The sequence below is a fragment of the Athene noctua genome, chromosome 10, assembly GCF_965140245.1.
Source record: "Athene noctua chromosome 10, bAthNoc1.hap1.1, whole genome shotgun sequence".
NCBI classification, from domain to species: domain Eukaryota; kingdom Metazoa; phylum Chordata; class Aves; order Strigiformes; family Strigidae; genus Athene; species Athene noctua.
Window position 1 is genome coordinate 18,709,661 of NC_134046.1, and position 20,885 is coordinate 18,730,545.

At 39.3% G+C, this 20,885-nt stretch overlaps 1 protein-coding gene across 2 annotated transcripts in view; it reads left to right on the forward strand.

Moving 5' to 3' along the window:
- PRKCD (protein kinase C delta) overlaps positions 1-19,603 on the forward strand; it is a 66,656-nt gene extending 47,053 nt beyond the window's left edge. The window contains exons 5-18 of one of the 2 annotated variants that reach the window (XM_074913900.1): positions 5,702-5,858; positions 6,477-6,508; positions 7,175-7,260; positions 7,612-7,741; positions 8,364-8,464; positions 9,586-9,682; positions 10,889-11,022; positions 11,696-11,869; positions 12,406-12,497; positions 14,054-14,116; positions 16,273-16,411; positions 17,250-17,438; positions 17,685-17,813; positions 19,076-19,603. In XM_074913900.1, the coding sequence (XP_074770001.1) occupies positions 5,702-5,858; positions 6,477-6,508; positions 7,175-7,260; positions 7,612-7,741; positions 8,364-8,464; positions 9,586-9,682; positions 10,889-11,022; positions 11,696-11,869; positions 12,406-12,497; positions 14,054-14,116; positions 16,273-16,411; positions 17,250-17,438; positions 17,685-17,813; positions 19,076-19,234 (1,682 nt within the window). In that variant the 3' untranslated portion in view covers positions 19,235-19,603. The remainder of the gene's footprint in view (positions 1-5,701; positions 5,859-6,476; positions 6,509-7,174; positions 7,261-7,611; positions 7,742-8,363; positions 8,465-9,585; positions 9,683-10,888; positions 11,023-11,695; positions 11,870-12,405; positions 12,498-14,053; positions 14,117-16,272; positions 16,412-17,249; positions 17,439-17,684; positions 17,814-19,075) is intronic. The other variant, XM_074913901.1, reaches the window with a different exon arrangement.
- Positions 19,604-20,885: the final 1,282 nt, after the last annotated feature.

The following is a 20,885-nucleotide window of genomic DNA, read 5'->3' on the forward strand; positions in this document are numbered from 1 at the left end:
GCCTGGCTTTAGGTTCCTGGAGAAAGGGTTAGTGAATTCTTTCCTTAAAATGCTATTTGATGTATCAGAAGGTGAGTAATTTGCATGCAAACTTTTGATATCTCAAGTATCTGACTTTTGAGAGAGGAACATGAACCAGAGCACTGCATATACTTTGAATATTTTTCTCTGTGTATGTTGAGTGTTGGGGAAGCATGAGATTTTAGAATTTTTCTGAGGCATCTGTGAAAAATATTAGTGGAAATAATAGATTTTATCACAGTCTACATATTATATGGGTCTAAATAAAGATTTAAACCAAGTTTCTCAATGGATAGGTATGTTGGAGAAGGATTGTCACATTATTAGTAAATAATGATGATGAGGGCTGAAAAGCCAGAACTGGGCCTTATCACTGTAAATGGTGAAGTTGGTATGTTTTAATTATTTAACTGAGAAAATACTATTTCTAGAAATTTGGCAGTTGTGGTAGTTTATTCAGTGGCACCTAGCATTTGTTTTAATCTGCATCTAGAACTATGATTGCATGAATTTAATAAAAATATTTTCTGGTTTAATTTTCTGCAAGAAAATCAAACATTTGCAGATGTCCTAATTTCATAAACACAAAGTTGGCAGTGTATTTGGTTGGTAAGGTAGCTAATATGTAGAGCAGAGAAGATATGATATAGCTTATATGTTCACAAGAAATTTGACTTGAGATGCTGTATTTTGAAAGGTTGGTTTTACTGTGTGTTTGTAATTTAAAAAAGAGAGAAAACCTGTTTTCCAGTTTATTCCCTGTTTTACCACAGTGAATGATATATCGGATATCTGTGCAGACGTGTTAACCAAAACACTGAAATTTTTTTTTAAAAAGTATTCTGTACAGCTGAGCACAGACTGTGTTAGCACAGCAGCTCTGCAGATGGTATGAGCACTGCAAAGACTGTAGTGTAGACATGGGATTTATTTCTCCTGGATTGAAAGGCAGCGCTTGTTAAAAAGCACTTGTGTTCTGTTTTAGCACTTTTGTAAAAGACCATTGAATTCATTAATGTTATGAAAGAGTAGTTCAGTAGAAACGTCTTAAAAGTAGCTGCAGAGTGGTCCACCTCAGGACTCTGCTAAGCGTCAGGCAGAAAGTAGGTGCTGGCTCAGTGGCCAAGGCAGGACTTCATTCATTCATTCATTCACTTAGAGGAGCAGGCAAGAAGTGTGTGTCCTGTGCGTGTCCCAGTCTCTGCACAAAGCAGAGCATAACACACTTGTAGTTTTTCTTACAGTAGAAACACATACATGATTACATGTAGGATACATACCTTTTTATAAAGGTGCTACTAAGAGTTTTTAACACCAGTTTTGATCACTTGTGCTAAAGCTTGTACTACAACTGCTTTGGGCTGAGATACATAATTTGATATTATGTGCCTGCTTTGAGAGCAAATAGTATTGGTTTGTACAATAGCAAATTGTTGGTATTGCTACTTAAATGTTAGCAGTGTAAAATCCACAGGTACTGAGAATGGTGGAGATGGTTAAAAAGGAGAGAGAAATACATAACAATATAAAAACTCTGCCTGTAAATGAAATGTGATTATCCCCAAACCAGAATTGTTTTACATAGCAAGTTCGTGTCACAGAAAATGTAGACTTTTGGGAAATTTGTATTTCTATAAATATTTGTGGGTGGGGGTTTTTTGTTTGTTTTGGTTTTTTGAACAGATTATTTGTAAAGCAGTCCTCTCCCAGGCCAGGTTAAAGAGCAGTTTTCCTCTGAGACGGTTGGTACCAGGAAAGTCTCCTTTGTGAGCAACAAGCTTCCCTTTTTAATGATTGCTCTGTGAGATTAAATTTTTCTTGACCTGAAGGCACACTTAACTTTCAAACAAAGCCAAGTGCAAGGCAGTAGAACAGCAGAACACTGAATAGAAATATTAGTAGGTTTTATAGTTTATTATGACGTTTCAGGCAAATCTTAACTTGAGTAGCCAGTTAGCTCAGAAGATGTTTTGCCTGTCCCTGTTTGAAGTGAAGTCCTGGTTTTCAGTTTCTGACAGTAGCACTGTTATCTTTCATCTGTTCATAAACAGAACTGTGAATCAGTAAGTTAAAATAAAAAATGATCTCTGAAGATGGTAAATATTTTTCTATTCTTTCTTTTAAAAAATCTAGTAGGGTTATTGTGGGGGTTATTTTCTTTTGTCCTTGAACGTTGGAGGTTCAGTTGAGACAATTTGACATCTCACCTTGAGGTTTATTACAGGTCAGCAGAGTGCTAGCAATATTGTTTTAGCAAATGTTTTCCAGACTGTGGTCTGCATGTTGTGTTAGTGACTCTAAGGACTGTGAAATATGCAGAACAACTGGCACTGAAATTAAATAGTGTATATAATGATATGTTTACAGTGCTTCTGGAGAACTGCACTGTAATTCACGGGCATGCTTAATGGTTTCTTAATGAATATATAGCATGGAGGAGTTCTGGGTGCTTTTGTCAGATCAGCTGCAAGTTTTGAGAAGGGACCTTGAAATATATGAATGATCTGTCAGTGATAAATATTAACCACAGTTCTCAATGGGGGAAATAGATTATGTTTAATGGTGTGTGCTGGGTCCAAAATGATTAATTTTAGGTCCAGGCCACAAAGGTCACCTGGATTCTAGTTGCTGATTCAGCTGGTTTGTACATGACTGTTTCTGACCGTGTGCCTGCCCAGGACAAGTGTTTGATCTGTGGAAATCCTGGCTTGCTTGAAGGGGGAAGCAAAGGCTTTCCCTTTGTGCTTCTTCCTTCCCCCCCAATCTCCACCCTGCATCCATACAGTTGTTGGGAAAGTTACTTCCTTACAATTGTTAATTCTTTCTGCATCTTTGAAATAAAGCCTTTATTCCCCAGTTGAGGCAACGGTTGGCTGAAGGTCTTAAAACTTTTCTGGAGTAATACACATCAGCCGTAATATACCCATTAAAGATAACTTGTGAAACGCCCATAGTAAATTGAAATAAACTGCACAATTTCAGAGTCATTTCAGCTTCAGGCACACTTGACTTGCAGCTGCTGTCCAAACCTCTCAGCTTCTTCTGAAGCGTTCAAAAGTGTTTTCAGCTATACTTTGATATATTGGTTGGTTTTAGCAAAGGCATTTAATATGGTGGCCAGTTGTGAAGACACTGTGTTCTCACACACAGATTTTCTAAATTTTGCTGTGTTCAATGATTCTTTGCTCTTAAAGTGTATTTAAGTGGTTTTGTCTCCTTTTTTTTTCCTTTCTTAGTACAAACTAAGTGATTATCTTATTACCTTCAAAAAATAGATGCCAGTCTCACATATTTCTATTAAGTTTGGTATTGGTGTTGCAGACAGTGAGGAAACACCAATTTCCCATATCCTGATCAAGTTCAGAGGCTTTTCCAGACAGTATCAACAATGCTAAATTGCTACAAGTATTTCAGTATGAGGAGGAGCTGTGTCCTTTCATCTGGTGAATCCTGCTAGTTCCTCACTAAACAGTTGGTTTGCTTGTCTTACAGACTTTAGAGATTGACTTTTGTCCCTTAATTTGTTCCATCACACATTGCCTCCTCAGAGTACACGCTATAAAGCAACATGCCTTTCTCTGCTTTGTTGCTGTTATGGTTTAAATCACCCTTATGAAGACATCCTTTTCATGCAGCAAACAATATCAAGTATTACTGACTCTCAACAACGTTGTTTTCTTTGCACACACATTTCAGAGTGTGGTTTCCCTGAAGCATTTGAGGAACAGTGGGTGAGGTCTGTATATTTGCTCAGCAGGATTAAACAAAGAGATAGTACTGTTTGCAGACTTCAACAAGCTGAAGTGCAGCAGCTGATGGGAGTTTTTGTTGGGTGAACTCAGTAGCCTGTTTGAACAGCAGAAATGAATCCTGTTCATGGAGGGGAGGAGGTAACGCAGTGGTGTACGCAGTGCCAGGGTGTCATAGTGCATCTTGTGAGCTTTATTCAGGGGGGAGGCAGGATGGGTTTTTGTCTGAACCAGATGGCCACTTTCTCAGAAAAGTGTATTAATACCTAGTGGCAAAACCCAGGGACATTTTTTTGATGTTTGTTTTCAGTACTATGCTTAATCTTTCGTTAATCTCTGTCTTTTCTTTTCTGACGGTACATGCTGCTGCAGCCTGGCTGCTGTTGGCTGTGACTGATATTAATTCAGGACACTCAAAGTAGTATCAAAGGATAGATTGTGTTCCTGGTTCAGTGGTCTGTTGGAGTAGCAGTGGTGTCAGCCAGTTAATAAAATTACAAAAACCAAGCACAGCTGTCAACAAGAAAAACAGAGCTCCTGGGTAACTTTAGTAAACTCGTGCATTGCAGTTAGTGTGACTTCGTAAAGGAAACAAATCTATTTCTATCAGTATAAAAAGCAAAGCTCCCACTGATATTGATAAAAGGCAGCAGTGCAATGGAGCAAATAAAAACCAGTTGTATTGACAACGGGGAAGATGCTCTTCTGACTTTTTCCTTACTCTGTTGTTGTGGAAAACTCCCACCCTGCAAAAGGCAGTCTCCTGTTACCCTAAACTTTGCAGCACTAAGGAGGGACCCACAAGCTGCTGGCCAGAGCTGATACACTTAGCAGTGATCAGCTCCTGGTTGCTGATTCAAGCCTTTCTATTTTCCTCCTGAAAGGTGTCCTAGGGTTAAATTACCGGTTACCCAGTCTCTCTCAATACACGGTCATGGGGTTACCCCTGTTACAAACACCTATTATTTTCAAAATGTTTAAGTAAGACTATATATAGTCTGAGTTGTGACTGAAAGAGACACTAAATAGTCATTTTTGTAAGAGAAACTTGGAAGCTTCCTTGGAATTTAGTGGAAATAACTATAACTTGAAATGAAGGACCTGTATGAGCCGCTTGGACTCAGAGCCTGAGAATTTTTTTGTTGTTTTATTTCTTTGCTAATACTATTGTAATTTCTATGCAATATATTCTTAGATGTTACAGTATATGCTACAGTGTGTACTCTTATTACTATAGTATTATGTAGTGTTATATACTATCGTATAGAGCCTAACCCCATGGGAGCTAGGAGAGGAGAGGAATGAGACTGAGACATGTTGACAGATAGAGCATCAGTGTTATGAGATAGCATAATGGAAGGGTCTAATTGAAAATCTCATTTGTTCTCGCTGCTTAATGATCCTGGAGGCTAGAAGAAACGCATCTTGCAGTAGTATGGTTTGGTGGTGACTCAGGAGGTCCTGCAGCACTTCACCTGCACTTTTGCTGTAGTCCTGGTTCAGGAGGGCATGCAGAGCAGCAGCGTGAAAAGGCTTCTGCTGAAGAAGACCCTTCTGATTCCAATGAAATGTTTATTTCTCTTTCATGGAAATCACATAACGTATAGGAGATCATATTTTTTTCAAGAAATAATTGTAGTTGTCATTTCTCTAGCAGAACTGTACTCCATTCCTGCTTCTGCTTCTCAGCTCATTTGCTGCTTCTGAATGAGCAGGAGAGGAAAGTGCTTGCAAGCAAGGACACTGAGACACCTTAGGAACAGTGCGTGCATGTGTTCCACCCTTGACTGAAAGTCTTCTGAATGCAAGTGTAAAATAAATAGAAACACAAGTCTGAAACAGAAATACAAACCAAACCTTTTGGAAAATCAAATACTGATCTTTGTAATACCCTTAATTATTAAAAGTGTATCTTCTTGTCTCCCCCTTAGACTGCAAACAGTCAATGAGGGAAGAGGAGGGGACAGTGACTATAAACAGGAGAGGAGCAATCAAGCAAGCCAAAATCCACTACATCAAAAATCATGAATTTATTGCTACCTTCTTTGGACAACCTACATTTTGCTCTGTCTGCAAAGACTTTGTATGGTAAGAAGGAAACACTAAGCTTCCCCCACCCCCAAGGGCCAAATAACTGCGCAACTTGCTTCAGGTATATTGAGATCTGAAGAACTAGAGTTATCTCTTTCACATTAAAGAATAGAACGTGAACATTTTTGCCACTGAAATAATTGACAAAAAAAATCCATCAGCATCAGGTGAGATCTGGCCCATAATCAACAGCAGCTCTTTCACAAGAGAATGAAATGGATGGATATGAGAAAATAATGCTCAAACTTTGAGATGTGAAGTGGCTGATAGCAGAGTAAAGACCCACAGAGAGCAAGAAACTGGATCCCTTTCATAGTAAGGTCACTTTTGTAGTAAATCGGATCAGGAGGATTTCCCATATGATTGAAACCTTGTCTTTTCTGGGTTTCCCTCCTACTTTGCTGGTCTATCAAAACACGTTACCTTATCTTCCAAGCCTTGCTTTCCCAAGACAGAGGATTCTGAATAGCAGAATTTAGACCTGTTTATTAACTGGAACAAATAAGCCCATAAACAAAGAATTGATTGGTTGACATGGTAAAACTAAAATTAAAAACCCCACCTTTTATTCCAGCAAATCTACGTTTTTGATTTTGTTTATCATTTGTTTTTCAGGGGACTCAACAAGCAAGGATACAAATGTAGGCGTAAGTTGAGTTTTACCTTTTTCTTGTACTGCTTTCCACATGAGTCTGTAGATCTAATAGTTACTGTTCAAAAATCATCTGTAAATATGCGTGGCACAGTGTATCATCACTATAGGTTAGTAGTAGATGTTAAACATCAGTTTTGCATGGTAACCTAAGGCTGTCTAATTATGATTCCTACCTGTGTTTTTTATTATCAAGATTTACAGTTAGCTATTTTTTTCCTAAGTGTGTAATGCTGTTGATAAGTTGCACTTATTTTTGTGAAAACTTTTCTAAAATTAATTACAACTATTGAGGGATTTTACAGCTGAATGGAAAAGCACTTTTGACGTAGCATAGATTTTTGTGCATTATTCCAAGCAGGAAGGGAGATAGCAAAGGGTAATACTCAAAAACATAATATTGTCCTCCTGTTATCAGATGCTGGTGGCATTGCCTAATGGAGGCAGATTTAGTTTAGAAATTGAGTTTATAGTAAAAGAAAAAAATGGGGGGAATCAGCTTAAAGATCATCTTGATAGAAAAGAAAGGGGTTGGTGTATGTAGTATGATGGAAAGAAATATACTTTTCACATTATGCTATGAAATGCGAACGCCTCGTCCCATGTATTTAGATCTGATTAAATCCCTTTTTTTTTTTTTTTTCTTGTGCATATCTTGAAGAATGCAATGCTGCTATTCATAAGAAATGTATTGATAAAATCATTGGGAGGTGTACTGGTACTGCAGCCAACAGCAGGGACACAATGGTAAGAGCTGGAACAATATATTTAGAGTGTAGTTATGTAATTAAACACTCCTGAACTAACAAAAATTTCTATAGAAGCAGCCAAGTCCATTTGGGAGGTGGTTTGCTCTACAACCCAACTTACAGTCTTCTCTTGAAGACTACCTAATGTGTAGTGGATGAAACTTTCAAGCAAGAAAAGTAGTTAAAAACCCTGCAGGGGGGTGGGCAGATTCTTTCACTGCTAGATGAGGGATGTTAAGGCTGGTGTATTGAAGGTAACATTGTTGTAGCTTCGTAATATCCAAGCAGTTGTCTGTAAGAAACAGGTTGTGTTTCGGGTAGAGTGCCTCACCCCTCTCACTGCCCTCAGTTTCAGAAGGAACGCTTCAACATCGACATGCCCCATCGCTTCAAAGTTTACAACTACATGAGTCCTACCTTCTGCGACCACTGCGGCAGCCTGCTCTGGGGGCTGGTCAAACAAGGACTCAAATGTGAAGGTACAGAGGGGGAGGGAGGGCAGCTGGGGCATCTCCATGCTTTTCCAGTGTTCTGTCCCCCACTAGAGATTGCCTATTGCTACACACTGTGCATTTCTGTGTGTTATATAGAATGGGATTCATCTCATCCACATGTGGTTGAAAAAGCTTTTGTACTAGAGAGAGACAAACAGGCACTTATGTTACACCTCAGCCAAGGCAAGCTCCTAATGTAGTCAGAAAACACGCTGCAGAGGTGTAATCTTGAATATAAAAAAAATTACTGCTTTGGGAATAGGTGAAATCTGGTGAATCTGACTCAAGGTAGCACCTAAAAGTGTATTGAAGGTGTTTACTGCAAATACCATTTTTATTATTCTCCCACAGGAAGGGAAGATAATCTTTATTGTAACAGATTTTGAGAAAATAGTAATGATGATTGGAGGTTTTTCCGTTTGAACAATTTTTGTGGCCTTCGTTGAGTGAATAAAATTGCAGTTTTAATCTTTAACAGTGATAGATCCATGTCCAGTCTGGTCATAATAACAAGGTTTCTGAACTGCACAGAGAAACAGCCCTTTTCGTTGCAATGTCAGGCAGTATTTTCTTGATGCTTGTATAACTGTCCCTACCTTTCTTTCAGAATGTGGGATGAATGTGCATCATAAATGCCAGAAGAAGGTGGCAAACTTATGTGGAATAAACCAGAAGTTGCTAGCTGAAGCTTTAAATCAAGTTAGCCAGGTATGTTTTATTGCCACTTTTCAGGTAATTAATTAGTTGTTCTCAGAGTGTTTTATACTTCATCTTTTTTGTATCACTCTTATGGAGTTTGGAATGGAGGAAATGCAAACAGCTTTCTCTTTTTAATTTGACCAGTAAAAAGACTAACAAAGATGTCAATAGCCTAAAGTTGAAATTGGGTGGGGTAGGGTGTGTGAAATCCTACCTCACAAAGAACTTTTAAAAAGGTGATTGGTTTCCTGAATTCCAACTTCATTCTTCTGTGATGCCAAGGTTATTCTCTCCCTTTCTGTTTAGTTTTATAAACAGTGGTATCATAATGCTAGTCTGTATATTCTTATAAATAATAAGAAAAAATAGATCAGATATTCTCAGTTTTTTATTAATCTGATATATAAACTCCTCTGGAATTAGCACTTGCCCTATAGTTTACACTGTTCATCTCCTGCTGCAGCATAACTGTCTCTTGTGGTTAACTTCTGACTTGGCAAATAAAGATTCAGACACAAGGTCTGAAATTAAAACAGGAAAATGTCACAAAAGCCAACAATATTTCCTCTGAGCTGAGTGTTCCTAAGCTTTCACAGGATATTTACTTTGAAAACAGTGAGAGCTCTTGTGCCAGCTCTTTCATGACACAGAAAAGCTTGATCTTTTCATTAGTAATCTTTGGGATCTTCCATATATACAATTTGTTTCCATGTGCTAAAGACGTCACACACAGATACGACTTCAGCGTGTCCACTGTGAGAGTGATTCCCATCTCCTCTTTCAGATGAACATATGTCCAAGGGGACATTTTACAACAGCTTAAATTCTTCCCACTGTGGATACAAACCATTATAGATAATTTTGCAACAAACAATAACAACATAGACTGTTCAGGAATTTCAATGACTATTTTCTTGCAGTGAAGGAAGTAAAGCAATTGGCTGATCTGAAGCTGTAAAGAATGTGGCTAAACAGTCTGTGAACCAGACTTCTTGAGAAAAGATATATACTAGGAGTTAATAATTAAAAAGAAAAGTTTGTACTGCCATCATGTTACATTTAACAGCTGTTGTTATAAGTATTTCTTAAAATAATAGCACAAATATAATTATAAGTGCTTCCCTCCTCAGAAATCTACACGAAGGTCTGATTCTGGATCTGTAGAAAGTGTTGGTATTTATCAAGATTTTGATAAGAAACCTAGAGCTCCAGGAGGAGATACAACAGGTGAGAAAAGCTACAATGTTTTAATTTAGTCATTTACCTACCAGCCTACACAAGCTAATAATTTAAGTAGTTATTCATTCTTGCCTTATGATAGAAAATTTTTTAATATGCACTGTCAAAAAAAAAAAAAATCCTTTTTACCTTCTCCTAGACACATAAAATGCTTATATAACTTTTGACAAATACCTTTTAGTTCATGAGCATAACCACCTTTCTGCAAAATGCTTGCTTTACTGCAGCTCAGTTCCCCATGGTGGAACTGGAGGATGCCTTGCTAACCAGACACGCGCATACAACACGCTTCCCTCCCGCCTGTAACTGAAATGTCATGCACATTGTTAATTATCTTGATTTGTTCACAAACCAACAGAAACCAATGACGAGTGCTATCTATTTGAGATAGGATTCCAGGTACTACCTGAACTATTCAATCTCCACAGGTTCAGAGTAAGGTTTTGTTTTGGTTTTCTTTACTATTGCTAAAGCAATAGTATTGTATCTAGCATTGCATAAGCCTTATTTTCATAACTGCCAACCTATGATGATTTATGCAAAAATAAGTGCAACAGAAGTAGTCACTTTTTACCAGATGGAAATCACCAGGCTCAATAAGAGATAAAGGGTAGTTTTGGAGTGGTACAGGGTTTTATATATTCATCCATACATGGAACTAATTCTGTTGAAATGCCCAGTAAGAAAATGATTTTGATACTACTTATCATACTTGTTCTGGTTTGCCAGAACAGAGAGAAAAAAAAAAAAAAAAAAAAAACCAACAAAAACAACAAAAACTTACAAAGGTAGTTTAGTGTAATACTAAATCAGGGTGCAGCCACTGTAATTCGTCCCTGGGTTACACAGGTGCTGGGCAGCTTGTGGGACATACATGATATTATCTCCTGATTGTCATCAGTACCTTATTAGTGACCCAGCAGATCTATACAGTGGAGGTAAAAAAGGAAAAAGTACAGTTATTAATTTTACGGATATAATCAGGATTAACTTGTATGATCATGCTTCTTAGCCAGCATTGGACATAAATTGGATCTTTTTGGAACTTTGTTATAAACTACAGGAGTTGACCCTTACATTTAGTTTCTCCAGTATTCCAGCAGCAGATGCACTGAAATAGCATGTCAGTACCTAGTTCTTAGCAGGGGATCTGAGTCATGCAGTATTGTGCTTTAAACTCACTGTTTCAATTAGCAGATAGCAGCGAGTACGATAAACTCTGGGAGGGAAGCACAGCCAAGACAGCGTCGCGAATTGCAAGCAGGAGAAAATTCAACATAGACAGCTTTGTCTTCCATAAAGTACTAGGGAAAGGAAGTTTTGGAAAGGTATGTGACAAACTTACAGAGCTTAAGGTGACTGCCTTGCTTGATCTCTGCAATGTGATGGGCTATTTCCATTAGCCAGACAGGTCTTGCAGTTGTTTGGGTAGATAATGTTTTAACTGAACTGAATATAGTCATCTTTGTCAAAGACACTAGAAATTCATTGCCTGATTCTTGTCTAAACTCAAAAGAGATTCATAATGTACAAGTTTTTTCAGTTATTTAGTATCGAGGCAGAGGAATTGCCCTTTAAGCACCACAGAGCAAAAGGATATTTTATGTTCATACACCGTATGGAAACAGCCTCATAATGCTCCAGTGCAATGGCAGGGGGAGATGGGAGAGCAGCATGACCTCCGCAGATTCCGTCCGCTGTGGAACTACAGCTCTAATGAAGGAACAGGCTTTACATGTCTTCTGTTTATAACACTCACGAGACATGGACAGAAAAACTGCCCTGGAAGCTGCTGTGCCTGTTATGTGGTCCTTGAGCCCCATCTCCTCATCTCTATGCCCAGCAACTTCACCTTGCCAAATCTCACTCATCTTTTCCATTTAAATGTTTTTTAATTGTCATTGCACCTGCTATAAAAACACCTTTGGCTTTCCCTCACTGATACAGTCAGCAACAGCCTTGCCTACATGTGCTGTCATCTCATCTTTTATTTTTTTGTAGGTTCTGCTTGCTGAGCTGAAAGGGAAGAATGAATTCTTTGCTATCAAAGCTCTGAAAAAAGATGTGGTGCTAATTGATGATGATGTGGAATGTACCATGGTGGAAAAGCGGGTCCTCGCACTTGCATGGGAAAATCCATTTCTCACACATCTTTACTGCACATTTCAGACAAAGGTAAGAAAAAGCCCAATGGCAACACCAGCCCAACAGATACAGTCTTTTAATGAATGCTGTTACCAGCAGGCAAGTGAAAGTAACTAGTGATGCAAGAATTAAATTTTGTTTTCTTGTGCTCTGTACAGTAGTTCATGAGCCTTGTGGAAAGTAAATATGACCCCCACATATGCTGATGAGACCAGCAGAACATCTATACAGTCTGAAATAAGAGGCAGTTTAACTCCTTGATCTTAACTTTACCCTCAGTGAAGGAAAAAAAGATGACAGTCACAGGTAGAAGTCAGTATGTCTATTTAAATGTATGCGTTTTTAAGTATAGAAACCTGCAGACTGCAAGATCAGCTATTAAGCTTTACAAGACCAGGCTACTCTAATCTGTAGGAGCTTCATACATTCTTAGGGGTGCATGAAATAGAGAAATACTTCAGGAGAGGAGGAAAGTGGCTGCTTGGTCCCCCGTAGGCACATTGATATGTCATATGTGCTTGCAATAGCATCAGTAATTTTTCCATTCTTGGGTTATTTGCAAACAGGATCATCTGTTCTTTGTTATGGAGTTCCTGAATGGGGGAGACCTGATGTTCCATATACAAGACAAGGGGCGTTTTGACCTTTACAGAGCAACGTAAGTCCACAACCTTTCGGTCCTATCACTGAATGATTTTCATCTCTGGTTTTACTGCTTCTACTTCTGCAATACTTACATGCAGTCTTCCACTCACATTTCAGTGGCTGATGATTGAAAAGGTATTTCAAGGCACTGGCTTAATACAATGAAGAAGCTCACTTAATGATGTGTGGTGTTAGGTTTTCTTAATTTATGCAGTAAGTGTGATGTTTTACTTTATGGAATGCTTGTACCTAGAGATGCTAAGTAATCTGCAACATGAGCCAGCAATGAAAAGCAAAAGGTACAGCTTCAGTGTCCCTTAGGACAGTATTTGGATGGAAAAATTGGAAAACAACATGAGAAAACAATCCCAACACTTATATTAATTACTAGTATTGCTAAGTTGACATGAGAGTACAGAAGGATAATCTGCACATTCCACATAATAAAATGGATAAGCACTTTGTTCAGCAAGTGTAATTGTGTCAGTTACCTATGGCTTAAAGATCGCTGGAGCTGAAGACTTACAAGATGCAAAAATATTATTGTTACTTTACCTATCATAATTTTTTAGTTTTAGGTCAGTTTCTACCTCTCTTACCCAAAAGCATGAGGGTTTTAATTGTATCGTTGAACAGATGCTCACAAAACCTTTAAAGTAACGGTGCAGGGTAGTGGATCTACCTGTAAGCACCAGAGCTGTTGTATAACCAGACAGGACAATTACTTGTGTTACTGTGAGCTGTGCTGAGGAAACTGATGGGATGGGATCAGATCAAGGGGTCTGGTCTAACAAGAGGCTTTATAGGTCAGGGCAAGCTCCCTTCCCACTCTCCCCAGCAAAAGTCTGGCCAAAGCCCCTCCAGCTTACCTGCATTCCAGCAAATATCTGTGCAGCTGGCAGCCTCTCCTGCCATCCTCCAGACCTATTTCTGAAGTTGGGGTCAATATTCATTCTTCTCTACAGAAGTGAAAATAGTTTTCTGTTTGTTCAATTAAAAATAATTTTTAAAAGCTTTTAATGCACTTCTGGGGTGAAGGGAAGCATTCTCTTACCATTTTCCTTCATGTCCTCTGGATTATCACTTCCTTTTTTGAGGAGAATGCCCCTGAAGCAGTGTTACTTTTCAGTCTGTCTGCTGCAGCGGGGCAGGGGGAGATAGGGGAGGTCCATTTTTAACTTAGCTGCTAGTGCCGGGTCCTTCCTAAAGCAAGCCTGCCAGTACAGAGCTCCTGGTAGCTGTCTTTGAAAAGGCATGTGCATATCGCTAAAAACATACAAGGATAGTTAAAAGAGTAGAAAAGGGACAGTGTCCCCTAATGGAAGTGGAAGGAGGTATTAAGGCAAGTTGCTGTCGTGTCCCCTCTACTGTTTGGCATTAGATACTGCAGATGTGTGCTGAAGGGATTAACTGGCACATCACAGCATCCAGCTATATAAACACCGGTATATTAGTATTGAAAGTAGTGTACAATACTTCTCCCTCCATGAAGAGGGACTCTTTTGGCCAGCTGCATTGACTGTGTTTTAACTGAGCAAGATTGATTAAAAGATGTTTTGGTCTTTTCAGGTTTTATGGAGCTGAAATTTTATGTGGGCTACAGTTTCTTCACAGCAAAGGCATTATTTATAGGTGAGTACCAACTAGCTCCAGTGTGGGACCTGTGAGTTGTCTTAGCATTTCATGCATCTCTGAATTACTGATTGATGGAACAAGTAAAAGCTGCCTGTCAGAGATCTGATGTTATTCCAGGGCTATTAACATGCCTGAGATGAGTCTATATCTGTGTGTCTTTTCCTTGGCAACCAGAATGACGGAATGTTATTTACGTTACACAAAAGTGGTTTTGTTTCAGTTATTTTTAAACACTCCTTCAAATCATGAGTCTATTTAGTTTGGAGGCAAGGGAGAGGGTCCTTGAGGCTATCGATTCCTACTGACCTTGTGAAAAGCACTGAGGTGAAAGTTGTCAGCCTTTGCCTTCTCTATGAAACCGCAGCACTCATGCTTCTGCCTCACCAGCTTGAAACATCAGGGGCCAGATCCCCATCAGCTGCTTCATATTGTAAATACCCATGTTACAAGCAATCAGAAGGGCTTTTTAATGTAGTTTTCCTCTCAATTTCCTTTCTTCAGCCTTTTCACCCCACTCCCAGCTCTAAAGCACTGTTTGGTAACCACTTGCTCAGGCAGCTCTTACCTCTGTTAACAGGTATGAAGGGTAACAGCTGCATGCTTAGGAGCAAGTTACACAAGGTAACTTAGGTAAATGTGCCCCAAACATCAGGTATTGTCCATTTTCCTTTATAGAAACAGGAATCATCTGTTGGAGCACCCATCCTTTAAAGCGATTTTCTGAAGTTAAAGACCACTATTTCACACAGTGTTTGTAAAGAGGGTGAACATTACAGGAAACCTCCTTGGTGAAGAAGGATGATTTTTAAAAGCCTATCTGCCCCTCAAGGAAGACAGCCATAACCCAGGATGGTACTTAATGTACCCAACTGTATTCCCACTGCCCTCTGCAGGTTTTTATACAGGAGAGGATCAAACTCCAGGATACGTTGTCACCAGCACAAAATCCTTCCATCCCAGATTTTCTAGAGCATTTTTAGGCTTGTTGTTAAGTTTCCCTACATTATATTAGAATACTCCTGGAGGGAGATTTCAGAGTATGAAGTATTTTCAGAGAAAGGGTACCATTTTCCAACAAGACACCAGCAAAACCAAAGGTACTTCCCCCCCCATCTCATACAGGATGATTACCAGTATAATCACAGAATCTGACTGGAGCAGTTTAGGTAGGAAATGCATCTAAGTGCACATCCATACAAAAGACATCAGAACTTGTTGTAGCTAGGCAAGTGTACTGCCCAAAGCTACCATGAGTATTCCCCATCTCAAATATATTCAATTTACTCAGGTGAAGAGCAGCTGATGTCCAAACATGGAAGGATTTATGGTGGGTTGCATTAGATCAGGGACTCTTGGTTCAAGCCACAGCTCACCATCTGAGCAGTGCAAGGAGCCAATACTGGAAACTTTAGCTACCAAGGAGAAAAGACTGCCCTGTTCTCATGTAAAATTATCTGCTCTGTTCAAGTCTGTCTTGGTAAGTAGAAGGGCTGTTCAGTTTCTGTTCAGCCTGCCCTCCTTGGTATGTGCTTTTGCAGCCAGATGGACAAAAAAATGCAACAGAGTCAAAGGGAGGGAATGTAGCTTTTGGAAACTGTTGTTAAAATACTCTTACTTGATTGAATAGTGTTATTTTGAAAAAGAGACATGAATAGGGCACTTCAGAGACCATGGCCACAACCCATGAACCCCCTTATGCTGTAAGTAGGAACAAGTCACAGGTACTATTAAAAGTTGGGCAGGCTTCAAACATTCATGGTCCTGCCAAATGCTCTAAGGATCCAACAGTCCTTCTTTTGAGCTACGGAGCTGGTGTAGCACCGTGTCAGCTGGTGGGGCATTAACTTGTGCCTCCTTCCAGGAGCAACAGCACTGGATGTACTTTTTTGGATCAGAAAGCAAATGTTGAGGATTATAAGGTCACACATTGTATATACACCTCAGCCTCTTACTTACTCTGACAAGAGAGAAGTCTTCCCTTCTCCCTACTGCCTTGGAAGTACAATTTTGTATGTATTGTGTTGATGATTATTTTCTTGAAAAGCCTCTTTGTATGATGTACAGTAGGTATTTATCAGTGACAAAACTGCATGTATCCACATACAAAAATGACTTGCTTGTACATAACTTTTTTTTCCAAACACTTTTTGCAGAGACCTAAAACTGGACAATGTGATGCTTGATAAAGAAGGCCACATCAAAATAGCTGATTTTGGAATGTGCAAAGAAAACGTTGTTGGTGAGAACAAAGCGAGCACTTTCTGTGGGACCCCAGACTACATTGCTCCTGAGGTCAGTATGTCACTGCCATGTACACAGGGATGGATTTAATACACTGATGTTAGAATGTCCATTGTGATTAATCATCCCTTTGTAGAGCAATAGTTCAGAAATGTAAAAGGCTAATGAGCACAGAAGAAACGCACATTGAATCCTGAGTTCCCTATAGAAGGTACTTGAGACTTGTAAATATAGCTACTCATTCTAAAAAAGAACATCTTGAAATGTTAAAACGTTCACATTTTGAACAGCTAGTTTTCCCTTACGCCTTTATAGCTAGTATACACATAGAGCTCCTGCAAAATGAATCTTTGTGTGCTTCAGATGGTGAAGAGACCTGTGCCCGTGCAAACGACCGAAAATTCAAAGCAAAACCAGCTTCTAAGGGGAATCTCACTAAGTCAAATTCCCTGTGTTCATAGTTGTTTTTTTTACATGATTTTCAAAGTAGTTCAAATGAGATAGCTAGCTGTTAAAACTATAAATGGTGTCAGTCTGTCTGGCAGTAATCTACTTTTCATTGCTACTTGCTTCTTCCTTCATCTTGTAAAGAAACTAGAGAAGATGTTTTCCAAGTATACAGTTATCTAAAGTTAATGGAGAAAATTTCTGAATGAGAGCAAAGACCTGTCCACTGAGCTGTCCACGTTTCCACCAACAGCAGCCAAGGATGAAACTACAGATGTGCATCAGTGTCAAATATTATTCAAATACCTGGAATTTTTTTTCCCTTCTAAATACCCCAAGTTATTAAAGATTCTCTGTTAAAATCCTTCCTCTGGTCTTTGGTATATATTGCTGCCTTTTACTAATTACTTCTATTTCTTCCTCTGCACTTCTGTGGAACAAGATCCTGCAAGGTTTGCGGTACACATTCTCTGTGGACTGGTGGTCATTTGGGGTCCTGCTGTATGAGATGCTTATTGGTCAATCCCCTTTCCATGGGGATGATGAAGATGAATTGTTTGAGTCAATCCGAGTGGACATCCCTCACTACCCACGCTGGATTACCAAGGAATCGAAAGATATATTAGCGAAGGTAGGGCTGGTGATCAGTGAGTGGGTCACAGTACTGTGTTTGCCTGGGGAGGGACAAATCTAGGCTTTCAGAAGGAGCTGCTGTTTATCAGCAAGCAAATTACTTTTACAAAGGGGAAGCCAGGTCTGATTCATTACTAATGGTCTGTTTGCACCTTGTGTTATTTTAGCAGTATACCCATTATTCTTCCACTGTCACCTACCTTTTGGGCAGGCATAAGGCTTTACTGGGTATCTTCTCTTGCAGCTATTTGAAAGGGATCCAACAAGACGGCTTGGGGTCACCGGGAATATCAGGGACCATCCTTTCTTCAAAACCATTAACTGGATGGCGCTAGAGAAGAGGGAGGTGGACCCTCCTTTCAGGCCAAAAGTGGTATGTGGGCTCTTTGCTTTGTAGTAGCACATTCAGCCTAGGGCTAACGGGTGATTCCTCTAACTTGCTCAAACTATCCTACTGCAATTTTATCTTCACATTTTATAAATGAGATACGTAACTGTCTCAAACCCCATTGTTCTTGGACAGTGCAGTTATAAAAATATGCACTGTAGTCCTCTGCCCTGAAATCTTTCTACTAAGACTGTTTTCCTATACTCTTTCAAGGAGCTTCTTTACTAATCTAATCCTCAGGAAAATCAACTAATAGTTCTGATATCCATTCTCCTCAGTGTTAGAACTGTTGATAGTTTCTTGCACTTTTCTGTGATGTCATGTGGGAGAATGACCAATAACTTGAGGCTATGCAATTGGTAACTACCTGCAGGCATTCTGTACAAGCATTATGTCTGTGGTGTTTCAAACTCATCCAAGAGTCCCAAGTGGGCAAAAAGATGCATTCTCTATAGTACTGAACTTAGAATTGTTTGTTGTGTACATGCCTAATGTCACTTGAAAAAACATCTAAAGAACAGACTGTGTGTTACAGTCTGCATCACTGTGGGATGCTGCTGCTTCATCTCACTTGGTTAAAAATCCAAACCAGTTTTCCTCCATGCAGTACTGCTACAGGCAAAATGATCTGGAGGTAACGCAGTCTCTTTAAAATGTACTTATGTACTCAGTGGAGGAGTTTATCCTGTTTGAGAACGGAAGGCTTCATGTTGCATATTCTCACAGAAATGCACGATCCTACAAACAGTAGCCTTGGGAGGTTCAGAGGGCAAAGCATGGTCTTTAATAATGGGAATTTTTATGAAACATACACAAATATTTTATCCAGACACAAAGCAGCTGCAACAGGGCATCAGCAAGTACAGACAGTAAAAAGCTTTCAGGAATTTACAAGTTTTGGTTAATGGCAAGAAATGTCAGACTTAAATGTAAGTGAAGAGCTACATTGCTTTTGTCAATAGAGAATCGTTGGGTAAACCTGTGAAACATTATGGCAAATCCAGGTTATTCTTCTCCAGAGTGACCTGGTGCTGTTTGTTTTCAACTAACAACAATAAGCAATTGCCCAGTTATAATCTTAAGTGTTGTTACAGTAGGCAAAAAAAAAGATTTTTTTTTTTCTGTAAAGGGTGGGGGAGAGGAGGGAGGGAGCTCAGTAACAACTTCCTAACCTTTGGTATTTAAACAATTTGTTCTGAAGAAGTGAAAAAGTTTGTCTCAAACTATCTTCCCTCTCTTTAACACAGAAGTCAGCAAGTGACTACAACAACTTCGACAGAGAATTTCTGAGTGAGAAGCCAAAATTGTCTTACAGTGACAAAAACCTGATTGAGTCCATGGATCAGTCTGCATTTGATGGATTTTCTTTTATTAACCCCAAATTTGAACAGATTTTAGACAAATAAGTCTCTGAACAGTCGGACTTTAAAGCAGGGTTAAACTTTATAAACCAAAACCTCCCAGTGCTAAGTGTTATGTATTCTGATGATGACATCAATACTTAAGAATAATAATACAGAGTGTAGTGTGATTATGTCCAACTGCTGATTCATCAGCAGTGTTTTTATGCATGGTCAGGTTTAAGGTATGTGAATCATGTGCATTATTTTCTCTATTTGGGAAAATGTAAATTCTGTTTGGTACTTGAATGTAGTTATGTTATATATATATGCTGTATATTTTGCTCGAGAGAAGACACTGGGGAACAGATGTCTTTTTAAAAAGTGTTTGAGCCCTTGGTTCTTTTATTTGTCTTCAATTAAAAGAAAGTTACATTAAACTTTCATTCATGGCTTTATGATTTTTTTTCCTAGAAATATACAAGTAAACTCCAGTTGTCTTTAAACTACAATAAAAAAACTACAAAAACCCACAACTATTTTAGGAGAATGAGGCAAAAGCAGAGGTTCACACTGTAAGGCTGCCTCTTGTGGGAATCTGCTCGGTGCTGCCTGCTGTTACTATTTTTTTCTAAAGCCTGTGTCTCTGCCAGAGCAGTCAGTGCCAAGCAGAGTCAGGCCTCACTGATCATGCAAAATACTTATTCCCAGGCAGTATAAGCATAAGACAGTGAGGCTCAAGTACCCCACGAATCTGAGTTTCTGCTGTTAAACACCACTTCCTATTAATAGAAATATGCAACATGGTCACAGCAGCTTACCAGGAGAAAACTGACAGGTAAGGGTGGTGTAAAGCCTTAGTACCATGTGCCTGGTCTGCCAGAGCAGAAACATCTTGCTTTCTTCCAGTTTTAGTTGCTTGGTTTTAATATGGCAGCTATGGTTCCTTCTACTTGCTGTAGAAAGGGCACAAAACTCGATCCTGCTTTGCTGCAATACCTACTTCTGAATTTTGATTTTTAACTATTAACAAGAAAGAAAAACTAATGTAATTACTGCAAAGCTCTTTCCAAAACACTTCTCCTTGCAGTCAGCTCTTAAAATACAGAATGAAGCAAGGCCTCTTGCTTCTCTAAAGCTTTTTGTATCTTTTAACACTATCGCAAACTATTTCATTTTCTTAACCACTGAGCAGGCAGGAAAAAATGTCCTGGTGATTATCATTTTGTTACACAATGCTCCAGAGCTCTTAAGAGCACCCTGTAGCTGCTGGGTAGTTTTCAGACTGTTAATCCTGAAAGCAGGAGAACAAGACTTCACAGACTCAGAAAAATAGAGTGCTGCCTTTGTTTTTCTTCTGAAGAACAGCTTTAGCTTATGGTTACAATTCAGGCAAAGCCCGTGAGACTTGGATGTCATCTAAGTGCACAGTAGCTGGAGGCTGCAATAGTCAGCCCACAGTTGGCATTTCCAAACAGAGGGGGTTTGCCTAGTTACCACCGCACGCACACAAACCCCCGTCAGAGGGGGAGATGCACACCGTGCTGCAAGTTGCTGCCAGGGAGAGCAGCAAGCTTCTTTCTATCCACTTCCAGGGACCTGCTCAATCCTTTCTGCTTTGCCATTTTTCAGTAGCTTATTCTGCTTTCCAAGGTGAGCCCTGGATGCTTGTACCCAAGCAGATAGGTTCTGGCCGTCCACGTGCCCAACTGCTGGC